Genomic DNA, 12191 nt, shown 5'->3' with positions numbered 1-12191 from the left:
TAAATAAATAAATAAATAAAAGAGAGAGAGAGATAATACAAGATCCATGAACACGTTACATGGTTAATGATTTTTATTTGTTTTTTTTTTTTGTTTTTTTCTCAGAATAAATGTTTGTATCTTCTAATAAAGGTTAAGCCATTATAAAACTGTATCGGCTCCCCTGCACTAGAGGGCGCTCTTGTGCTCATACACCTCTTTCATACTTCTTCTGTCTCTATCACATTGTCCAACATGGCGGCGTCCATAGGGCGGACCTGTGCTTATGCATCGTCAACTGGTTTTAGTATTTTCCCCAAACGATTCCGTCTTTTTCTCACTCTCAGAACCAAACTGCACTGTTCCGCACCTGTCTGCAGCGGTCTGTTATTCAACCTCAGCAAACGCGGACTAATCAAAGACTCTTTCCCGGAGCACGCAGCTCAGAACACGCTCCCCGAGCTCCTCCAGTCCGGAACACAGACCGTGTACTGCGGCTTCGACCCCACCGCGGACAGCCTTCACGTGGGGAACTTACTCGCCATCATCGGCCTGTTACACTTCCGCGGCTCGGGGCATCACGTCCTGGCACTTCTCGGTGGAGCCACAGCGCAAATCGGAGACCCAAGTGGAAAGACGAGCGAAAGAGAAGCTCTGTGTGCGGACACAGTGGAAGCAAATACACGTAGTATACGAGAGAGCCTGCAGAGAATATTCACCAACTATGAACTGTATTTCCACAATAGCGCGAAGAAACTTGGCACGGTGACTGTACTGAATAACCTGAAATGGTACAAGGATTGGGACGTGGTGAGCTTTCTGTCCCAGGCGGGTAGACACTTTCGGATGGGCACGATGCTGAGCCGCCACAGCGTCCAGTCGAGGCTGAAGAGCGCAGAGGGCATGAGCCTCACCGAGTTCACGTACCAAGTGTTCCAGGCCTATGACTTCTATCATCTGAACCAAATATACGGCTGTAAGATTCAGCTGGGAGGGACTGACCAACTGGGCAATCTAATGTCTGGACACGACTACATTCACAAGTAAAGCCCCAGCTTGGATATGTTTTATTCTTGTAAATATTTCCATCAATATGTAGAAAGTGCACAAATGACTTTCTTAATTTTCTGCTGGGGTCTGTCACAGGCTCGTCTCCATGGAGGTTCTGGTATTCGACTTTAATTTTGTTGGATTTATTCAATTGTAGGTGTCAAAGATGATCAAAATAACCAACCAATACATTCTTACTGTGACTCAGCTCACCACTCACATCTGACCAGTCTGGTTTGGTAGCAGCATCTGGTTGTCTAAATGGAGATAGACTAGTATAATGCCATAGTGTGTAACATATCTGGAAAAGGAATTACATCTCCACAGAGGTAAAGCAGGTGACAGACCCTGCACAAGGAAAACATCTTTAATGATTCAATAGAAGCAGCAAGGGATATAAAGATCGCCTCTGCAACAATTATTTCTGCTAAACTTCTGCTTTAGACAATTATATTATGATATAAAATACATTCATAAAAAATAACACATTTAGAGGCTTTGCTATTGTCCAGTCTTAGCCGTTGTAATATAGAATAATAATCAAAATAGGTTGCAGTTCAAGTGTAAACATGATGAAGTTATTGATAAAAAGAGGTTTATGTTTGACACTTCGGAGACTATTTCGTTGTTCATTGATAACATGTGCAATAGTTGAAAATATATTTTTTAAATTATAATAAAAGTTGGTATTGTTTTTGTATGATGAATTCTTACATTGTTAAAGTGACTTCATTGTATTGTTTCATTCCTTTGCAGAGTCAGTGGGCAGGAGGTATATGGCTTGACCATCCCTCTGGTCACTAGCTCTGTGGGAGATAAGCTGGGGAAAACTGCAGGCAACGCAGTGTGGCTGAACCGGGACAAAACCTCTCCTTTTGAGCTCTATCAGTTCTTTATCAGGCAACCAGACTCTACAATAGAAAGGTGTGTGTGGATGTTTTGACTTTTTGATTCATAATTGAGTCATAATCGTCAATAATTCCTTTATTTGTATCACCAGGTACCTGAAGCTGTTCACTTTCTTGCCTCTGGCTGAGATTGAGAGACTGATGGAGCAGCAGAGAGAAGATCCAAGCAAACGCCTGGGACATAAACGGCTGGCCGCTGAGGTGACCAAACTGGTGCATGGGAAAAAGGGACTGGAGAGCGCTAAAAGGTTTGTGAATAGATGTTTTTAATAATCAAGCTAGCATTTTAATCAAGTGTAAAAATAGATTTGGTATGTATATGGAAGCTACTGTACAGTTGCATTACAAGAACTGCTCTATAGGGCTGGGCTATATAATACAGGGATATAGTGATATGAAACATGAATATGAATAAATATATTATATTGTGTGCAATCACTGCAGCTGATTTTCCTTATACTGAGATTTTGGCGATTTGCTACTACTGAAGACTAGAGCGACTTAAACACTGACTAAGGAGGCTCTGTAGGGGCTAAAAATACGGAAAGATAAGTTGTGATGAGTAGAAGCTGAACTTATAGCCATAACTTGAATATCTCTGGGCATGGGATGATATTGTAATTTTGTGTCATGATTATCATGGCAAAAATAATTACAATTATCAATAATATCACAATAATGATTAAAGTTGCTGACAGTTTAAACATTTTATGGATAATTTTATCTTTGTTATCAGTGAAAACAGCCAGGATTTAGAGGAAAATAAATGGATAAATAGTTTTTTTGTGAACATTCTGGTGATACAAGGGCAATTATTGTTTGTGATTATCACGATTATATAAAATGTCCACAGATTATTTTTGTCTACCATTTTTATCACAATAAATGATATTGTTTATTGTCTCATCCCTACACATAACAAATAAGTATTGTCAATTATCTCTTTTTAATTGCACATTTTTTCTTTTATTATATTGTGATAAGAAATGTAGACAATATCCTCTTACCCCAGTAAGTAATATGTGCAAAGAGTTGGTCATTTAGGATGTAAGGGGTAGAAAATTTTTTACCTACAACTGCAGTGTGCGAGTTGGCCACCAGATGTCGCTGTTATGGCATGATGCGACCTTAAAGGTGTGCCTGAAATGTTCCACAGTATGACATTAAACAGTGGTTTGGTCTCCATGAAGACAGAAAGGTTTAATACTGTGAAACATTCCAAACAAAGAAATAGCATTTAATGGAGAAAAGTATTTGACCTTCTAACAAAAAAGTTCCTAATGCACATTTGAAAAAAAATATATATATAACAAATTTTGTAATCATAATCATGTCAGGCATCATGCTCTTGAATGCAGCTTTCATAATTGATATATATGAACTGTTGCTATTGCTAACCATAGATATGTTAATAATAACAATAACATAATAAATTATGTTTTTTTTTGTTTAATTTTTTCAGATGCACCAATGCTCTGTACAACAGCAGTGTGGAGGCCCTGGAGCAGATGACTGATGAGGAGTTACAAGAGCTCTTCAGAGAGGCGCCGTTCCTTGAGACACTGTTTGAACCTGGAACCACAGTGATAGAAGCCTGCAGGAAAGTCAACGCCATCCCCGACGGCTCAAGAGGGTAAGCACTAAGCATTAAGTGGTGTTGGATTGCTTGTATGAAAATCAACTTATTAGATTTTTTTTTACCTGGGATGTTAATGTTTTATTTTCTTTCAATCTACAGAACAGGATATTTTGTATTATTTTATGCAGTAGGCAATGTCAAAATAAGATCAAACTGTGGTTCATGTACAGCTGCTACACGTGAGTTTCAGCATCCTGTTATATGCAAGATTTTGAGGCCTTTTTCCCATTCAAAAGATATAGTATTTTGCTTTTGAAATTGTTAATCACTATCATGTTTTTTCCGAATGATGCAAAATTAGGACCATTGAAATAACATAAATATATGTTGTTTTAAGGAATTACAATTGGGTTTTAACTCATGCTAAAAGTTAATAAGATATTTGCATTCTTATATGTAATAAGTTGTATGGAATTGCCACATAATTATTTAACTAAACTATATTTCCATGTTTTTATGTAGGCATCGCATGGTTTCTGAAGGAGCTGTCCACATCAATCACTGCAGAGTGGACAACCCAGAGCAAGTTCTGGTTCCAAAGGTCCACATTCTGTCCAATGGGCTGAGTCTAATCCGAGTGGGCAAGAGGAACTTCTACATCATTAAGTGGCTCAGTTTATGAGACCTGGGACACTACTAAAGGACCTATGATGCACTTTAAAGTTTTCCGTTCAGGTAGGGCCATCTCTCCTACAGGGAAACATGGTGCACTGTCTGCAAATATGGCAGAAGCTGTTGGTTACTGTATAAAGATGTATGTGGTTTTTACATATTCTGTGTAGAAGAAATTAAGTTTCATATTTAATAAAATACTTGGAGACTCTTTTATAGCCAGTTTCACAAGTTCATTGAAAATGCATCAGTACCACTAGGGGTCAGCATTGTCCCAGCTATCATAAATGTCTTACGGACCCACAACCTCCTTTTTAAAAAGTAACAAATACGTCCAGAAAAAAATATATAAAAATTGAATTATATATTTTTTTTAAATATTAATAAAGTTGTATTGAAATAGACTGATTATTATAATTTAAATTCCTAAAGCCACACATACCCCAAAAATAGTGTCCATTTTTATGCAGACTGAGGGGTGTAAACTACTCTTTTAGAAAAATTTGAAAATCCTTCTGAATTGTTCTAGACTTATACTTTTCATGAATTGTGTTTTTTATTATTATTATTATTATTATTTTAATCTTTCATCTTTAGGTCTAGTTCCAGTTCTGACATTTACAATATCTTTCCAAGCAAAGCTGTTTCCTCACTTGGTGTAAAAAGTGTTGATTTTAAATTTGCACACACAATATTCCAAATGCACATGATCTATGCCCTGTAAAGTTACTTTTATTAAATTTGCTTATTTTATTTAGGGTTTGATTCATTAACTGAAAACTCATTTATTTACAATGTTCCTTTTCACACATGACTTACACTTCATTGTCAAAAATATTTACCTTGCACAATTGGATTCTTACAGGGACAGAAAATATAAGGAATTATAAAACATTTCAGCAAATAAATAAGACTTATTCTGTAATGTCAGTTTTCTTAATCACTCAGTTGTGTGCATGTAAAAGATTATACATCTGATTCTAAATAGGTTATAAAAATAGGTTGGTGATTGCATAATAGATTTTCTTCGCAAAATGTAATTCATTGCAATTTAGAAAAAATATATATATGTGTGTGTATTTTTCAATTAATCAATGACTTAAATCAATTAAGTAAATTATACCAGTGTAGCCTGGTAGTGTTTATTATAGTAATATACAGTCATGAATATAAATGCTAAAGAATTTATAAAAACTACAGCCTAAACACATAAATGCTAAAAGAGGCCCACCATCGTTTTGGGGTTAAAAATATATATGTATATACTGTTAATTATCATTTCGGTCAAGAGAAATGGTAAAATGCGAGGGATTCCACATTTATGGTCCACCTTAAAGACAGGGGCGGGTCTAAGCCATTGGACCAATGAGAAGCCTGCTATGTATTTAAATAGCTGTGTCAATCATTTTTTTCTTCTCCCCCAGTCAAACCTCCCTGCTCAATCCCCAGTACGTCTCTCAATCGCCATATTGGGTACTGATGGTTTGTCCGCAGTTTCGCTCACTACTGGACCAAATTGACTGAGCGGCTTCAGTTCCTCTGCACTTTGTTTTCATGACCGCTGGAGCGTGCTTTTGGCAGAACACCGCCGCGTCCATTACCGACTGCACCGTGACGAGTGCGCATGGCATAAGTCGTTTTACGCGTGTTTTGGATATTGCTCGGCGTCAAGGAGATACCCGTTGTTATTGAGCGGCTTGTTTTTTTCCCTGTGAAACATTTGGACGCTTCGGGCCGCTTGCATCTCTTCACGTTTCTGGAGGAGGTAAAATGTCAGATGTGCGTCTTTCAAATGGGAGCCCCACGTTGGAGAGGACGGACTCCCGTGTGCCGGATCACCCCAAACCGTCTGCCTGCAGGAACCTCTTTGGCTCCGTGGATCACGAAGAGTTAAAGAGGGATTTAAAGGGACATTTGCGGGAGATGGAAGCGGATGCCTCTGACAAGTGGGGCTTCGACTTCGCAAATAACACGCCGCTTTCAAACAGTCGGCTAACCTGGGAGCGGGTGGATTGTAGAACGGTCCCGGATTTCTACAGCAGGCAGCCGCATAGGGAGAAGGGCGTTTGCTCCGCTGGGAATAACCATGTGGATTTGAATGGGAATCATAGCTGTGTTGTTGTGAGCCCGAGCGAAGACAGGTCTGACGGGCAGATGGAGTGCCCGGAGCAATGTGCAGGAATGAGAAAGAGACACGCATGCAACGGTACGAATCATTTTCTCTATTTTGCTTCGTTTTAGCGCATCAAGCCAGCGTAAATGGGCTGTACAGTGTAATGGTTAAGCACTAATTTTTGCAAGTGGACAACAAAGATACGCTGTAGTCTGTGTTGAAGCCACTCATTCATTTAAACTTTGCTTGACAGAACATTCGGCCCAAAGCAAGAGGTCGTACAGCAGCACCGAGGAGATGAGCTGTCCCGGTCTGAGCCGCTCAACAGAGCACACACCCAGAAAGAAGAGTCCCAAAAGGCAAACGTAAAAGTGGTAAGATTTGAGAAACTTATCCAACATTTTGTCATTGCCAACAGTGTTTAAGCAATATTGTATTTAATTGTAAAGTTGGATGTAGTCTTTCTGAATACGCAAAGTCAGTGCGTACCAACGTGTTTTGTCACCACTTCAGAGTTGTAGTAGTATTTGTTGTAGTAGTAACCTTCATGCTACCCCCGGGCCGCTCACTGATTGTGCAAGTGGAATAGTATTTAGGGCGTGCGAAGTTTTGACAAGCAAGGTGTTTTTGTTTTTGTGCGAACACGTCAAGGGCGTTGTCAGGTTTCCTCCTTCCCCTACGCACTTCTGCGCCATAGTAGTGACTCCACACCGTCGTCTGATTCGGCGTGTATTGTATTTTTTCTTGACTTACGTGCCATATATCCTTTTTAAAAATCTAACAAATATGGTTCAGTGTATTTTGGAGTCTTGTAGTGGCGCTTTTGTGCATTTTACTACGGCCACGATGCGCCCTTAGTATCCGAGAGCATTGTAAACAAGTCTGGTGAACAACAGTGTAGTAGTAACACGTCAGCAGCCACTGCCCTCAGCCGGAGCAGAGCGGGGACGGGAAGGGGCTGGCTCTTTCGGTCTGTGTATGTGTGTGTGCGCGCGTGTGTGTGACTGTAAGTGCGCGCAGTGCACCAGTGTTCAGCAGCACACATCTGCACAAAGTCAAGAGCGCAGAGAGCAGTGAAATCTAGTGGAGCGCAGGGACAAGGTGAATTTGAACTGACAATGTGAACTGCCTGTCGGCAGGCATTATGTGAAGCAAGGCTTTATTTGTTGTTCAACTCTTTGTGTTCTAAAGAAGTGTGTGGAAGTACAATTTTGTTAAAAAGTAATTATATTATTTTCTTTTTTTCCTAGATGCCAGTAACATTAAATGTTACATATATTTTTATAATGTGTTTCAAAAGCAGCAGACTATTAATTAACCTTGTTGTGGTGTGTTCACAGAGCCTGTGAGGCTTGGGAAAAGTCAGTGTTGGCCGATGGAGGAGGAACTACAGCACCAGAAACATATCATCTCTCCTGACGACGGGAGGACGCTGTTCAAGCACTGAATAGAAACACTAAAGTTGTGGCACTCAATTAAAAGTTGCTGCCTCTAAAAGCAGTCAATGTAGCAGTGTGCAATTAGGTTTGATTTCCTTTTTTGCTCATTTTTACTACCTGTGTGTACATAAATATATTATATATAATATTATATTTCTCTCCATATGTAGCACATAAAACATTATGATTTGAAAACAAATCTCTTTATGTTAAAAAGTGTGAATTTTGATTTAACTTGAAGAATTGCAGTGTAGTTTGAGAAATGTTTCCCAAATGCTGTTCTGTTTTTTTTGTTTTGTTTTTTTTTCTTCAAAAAGGCATTGCTACAGTTTCCAATCATGGTTTCTTATGGTTTAAGTGTGCCTCGTCATCCTCCTGCACCCGCAGTGAAGAACGGTACAAATGTAGCTCTTTTTTTCTTCCTTTAGTCATTTCAGTGTCACAAAGTGCAAGTTCTCCCATAAAATGGCTTTATCGGATGTTTTTCATTTAGTGTTAGATCTATTTGATCTTCATTATATAAAACCTTATTTATTTTCTGTGGTGCTTTGGCATCAGTCTAAACCTGGAATCGTCTCTTTAGTTCCCTCTGTAGAGTAGAGGTACTCAGATATTGAAGGACAAAGACCATAACTGCACAGGGTGTTAGCGTTTGACTGTTTCTTTAGCCTAAGGCTCTGGTGAGGACGAGGCTGTCTGAAACAAGCCGAATGTCCTACAATACCAAATACATGGTTGCTTCTGTATATGACTTCACATTGTATTACATTGTGATAACTAACCTAGAGTTAATTTCCATAATTTTATTTTGAACTCACGTGGTTTTCCTGCTGAGGATGCAAATCGAAGTATCCAAAAGCGTCCCTTTTATTTGCCTAAAGTGTGGGTTATGTCCAGTGTAAACAAAGAGCGAACGCTTGTGTCAGAAGTGCAGTCATCATGCCTGTGTATTTGTGTAAATCTTTGCAATGTACCTTTGTACATAATTTTGTAAAAACACTGAGAAATTATACTAACTTATTTATGTCAAACTTTTTTATGTAGATTAAAATGGGGTTTTGATTACAGTTATCCAAAGTGGCATTTACTTTATTATAATTGTCTTATTTTGTAAAACCATATTTTTGGTAGATTTTGTTTTTCAGATAAATATGGTTGCAAACTGAGCCTGATAAAAAATATTTGATGTGCATTTTGTAATGTGTGGTTAAAATGTGTTGCAATCAATTAAAAAAGAAATATAAGTTGATGAATTTGTAGTAGTGTCTTACTATCTAAAAATATGTTTAGGTTCTGTAGTGTGTGTGTGTGTGTGCGCGCGCGCGTGCCTCTGTTGAACTAAACACTCCCGTTATGAAAGAGTCCATTTTAAAGAGTGATGATTGACACTTCAGTCAGCCAATCAGAGACAGACAATGGAAAGCAGACCACATGTAGCAGCTATAGTACCATTCAGTAACATGTCATGGCTTAATACAAACTCACATACAATGAAATAACAAATTTTTCCATATTATTTTAATTGTATAGTTTTAAATATTTTATATACAAGTTTAAAACCAGTAACAAAATGAGCATATTGCTACCAGAATGTTGCAGCAGTGTGGGTTATCTTCTAGGACTTACTGTTGTGTTTTTTAAAATTCTAGTTTTATTTCAGAAGCATTCGTATATTTTTGCATGAGCCCTGGCTGTCATGTTGAGCGTTATATGACCACACTGCTCTTATCCAGACCCTGATGACCTTTGACCTGCTCCTCTCCACATGTGTCTGTCTTCTGTCTGTCTAGAGACATCTCCTCCACTCTGACAGGGACACACCTGCACCTGCTTCTAAGACCCCCTCCCTCCCCCATAGCCCCCGTCCCTGGTGTACGTTATGTCCTTCAGGTGGACAGAAGTTCAGCTCAGCCCCCACCATGAGTCCAAACCATTGTCCTGGACCCTTTGTGTGTGTGTGTGTGTGCGCGCGCGTGTGAAAGGGAGGCTGTTGTGTCTGGACGTTTTGGTGAAGACAAAGAGTCGTCTACGAGCCTACGTCTACGAGTCACTAAGTGACCAGCCCACTGACTGACTGACTGCATGGGTCACTGGGCCCGCGTGGGAGTGGCCCCAGGCTGTAAGAAATACAGGGCTAATTACGTTTGCACATTAGTTATATAAGCATGAGTTGAATAACTTTTCTAGTACACTTAACAAGTTTAGAATTTGCATAAAACTGCACTGAATTAACGCAGCAAAACCTATGATTCCTGATGATGGTTTTTGCATGGCTCTAGTCTAAGAATCTAATGTATACCACCTGTTTTATGTTCCACGCCATCAGTTTTATGCCATTCTGTGGAACATTCCTGGCAAAGCAATGCACTGGGTTTCAAAGTGATGAAAATCATGCAAGCATCACTTCCATATGCATATTTATCTGTGCCCACCATGTCAAATTACAAGTCAGGTCTGTGAAAAGACACAGTTTGTGGGTGATGAGTGTTTTCAATGTTTTTAAGTGCATCAAGTTTGTCATCAATTAACATTTTTACTATTCTCTGCCCGCTGAATGTAATTTATCATTGCTTAAAAATGTACTTATAAATATGCACATCATTATATTACATCATTTTACTCATATTGATAACATAATCTATTATACTATTTTATCTTTGTTACTAAAATGTTTTTTATCTGGTAGGTTCATGTCAAAGTAATTTCCTCTGTGGTTCTATAATGTGAAGTCTTTGACCTATAACTTACATCTTCATTATATTTTTTCAGTCATAACTCTCAAGCCCTGACAATTGAAGTAACAACAGGGAGGGCATCTGGAGTAAAAAAAAAAAACCTTGTCAAAAATGTATTTAAAGTCAACACTGAAATCAGTACACACTTGTGAATTCAGATTACTTGCCTTGACAAACCTCAAAAGTCAAAAAGAAAGAACACAAAAGACCTAAGTGGACCTGGCACTTCCTGACGCAACACTGCAAATTGTTGCATAAGGAACAGCACTTGACCAACAGCAGGAATGTCCCTCTCCCTCACCTCTCCACCCAAACACGAAACAAAACCCACTGTGCACTGGAGGAAATGCCTTTTACACACTCCATCACAGAGAGATGGAGGCAACATGGCGACTAAATTCTCTTCTCAATATTTTTGCCAAGAATTCACACTTCCTCGTATCGACGTAAACAGGTTATCTTTTCCTGTTAACCTCTCGAGCACTTCATATAAAACCGCAAGTTCCTCCCCGAGCTTCCTGTCCAGGCCACAAACCACGTCAGCATGAGATTCCCTTGGCACCATGGTCGTGAATGAGAGCAAACAAACAGCTGGCATCATCACTGTCTGCCAAACTATGTCATGTACTGATGAACTGTAAATGAAGCAAAATAAAAACAAAAATCTACCACTGGTTCTCAGATGCTTTAGAAGATTGGGTTTGGATTAGTTTGAAGTGTGTATGAAGTGGATTAGACTAAACAAATTTCACCAAAAGTTACCAGTTAATATCATTAAGGCTATACACTTTTTTTTTTTTTTTTTTTTTTTTCAGTGAAGTCAGATGTACTTCCTGGTTGGGCAACAAATGTCACATACAGGTAATTCCACCACTGTTACTCATAGCAAACATAATGTTAACAAGGCCCCAAACTGCTAAAGTACACAACAACTGATTAGACTAGACTAATAAAAATATTTTTTTTTTACTTTATTAAATCAATGTCTTCCTTGCACTAAATGGTCCCATGCATTTTGGATATTAGATGTTGTATTTTTCCCACAAACTGCCACTTAACTTTGTGTAATGATGTATTATGTTGAGTTAACTTAACTTACACACTTAAACACGAAGAACTCAAATTATTTTCTTTGGATTAACATAAAATAAAAAAGATGACATTAACATATTTAGTTATGACCTGTATTCATTTTTCTTGTGTTGTAGTGTTTTAATATTTTCATCTGTAAAATATGCATTGAAGATTTATTATTTTTAGGAAACCTTTTAGAACACTTTTGACCAAAGACAAGTTGAATACTGCTACTACTGTTACTACTAGTGGAATATTATGGACTGGAGTCATTGAGAGAACAGGGAAACAGTTGGATCCCTCCCATTAGACTTTCTCAAATAGTTTCTAGATTCTCCAAATCTTTCCTGGATTCTTGACCCCAAAAATGTAGTGAAAGTGGAATGCATTCACCCAAACAGGGATCAAATGAAGCCTTGTCAGGTGATGAACAAAAGCTAGAAAGATGTTCCTGGAACATCGACGCTACTGGGAAATCAGATGTGCAGATGTGGCGATTTTTCTTTCGTTTTTTTTTTTTTTTTTTTTTTTTGGATAAGCCCAAACGTAGTAGGCCAAAGGAGGGGGAGGTGGCAGTGCTCATTAAAGCGGTGCACCTGCATCCTATCAAAGAGCCTTTATCTGTTATCAAGGAGAAATCTG

At 38.6% G+C, this 12191-nt stretch overlaps 2 protein-coding genes across 3 annotated transcripts; both read left to right on the top strand.

Annotated features, from left to right (window-relative positions):
* The first annotated feature begins 226 nt into the window (after window positions 1-226).
* Window positions 227-5745, top strand: yars2 (tyrosyl-tRNA synthetase 2, mitochondrial). 2 transcript variants are annotated; one of them, XR_008632421.1, is made up of 6 exons: window positions 227-1022; window positions 1786-1953; window positions 2030-2185; window positions 3400-3570; window positions 4039-4251; window positions 5613-5745. XR_008632421.1 is itself a non-coding variant. In XM_055155665.1 (5 exons), exons 1-5 carry the CDS (start codon window positions 235-237, stop codon window positions 4196-4198), a joined length of 1443 nt encoding a protein of 480 aa, XP_055011640.1. In that variant the 5' UTR covers window positions 227-234; the 3' UTR covers window positions 4199-4404. The 2 variants fall into 2 exon arrangements, 1 of the variants encoding a protein (XP_055011640.1); XM_055155665.1 differs by lacking the exon at window positions 5613-5745 and having other exon boundaries at window positions 4039-4404.
* On the top strand, window positions 5626-8989 carry cdkn1bb (cyclin-dependent kinase inhibitor 1Bb). The gene is made up of 3 exons (XM_020934962.2): window positions 5626-6394; window positions 6555-6675; window positions 7642-8989. Exons 1-2 carry the CDS (start codon window positions 5959-5961, stop codon window positions 6668-6670), a joined length of 552 nt encoding a protein of 183 aa, XP_020790621.1. The 5' UTR covers window positions 5626-5958; the 3' UTR covers window positions 6671-6675; window positions 7642-8989.
* The last annotated feature ends 3202 nt before the right edge of the window (window positions 8990-12191 follow it).

Source organism: Boleophthalmus pectinirostris, unplaced genomic scaffold (assembly GCF_026225935.1).
Source record: "Boleophthalmus pectinirostris isolate CB_2022bp ecotype Guang Dong unplaced genomic scaffold, ASM2622593v1 HiC_scaffold_2, whole genome shotgun sequence".
NCBI classification, from domain to species: domain Eukaryota; kingdom Metazoa; phylum Chordata; class Actinopteri; order Gobiiformes; family Gobiidae; genus Boleophthalmus; species Boleophthalmus pectinirostris.
This window is presented reverse-complemented; position numbering and strand designations above follow the sequence as displayed.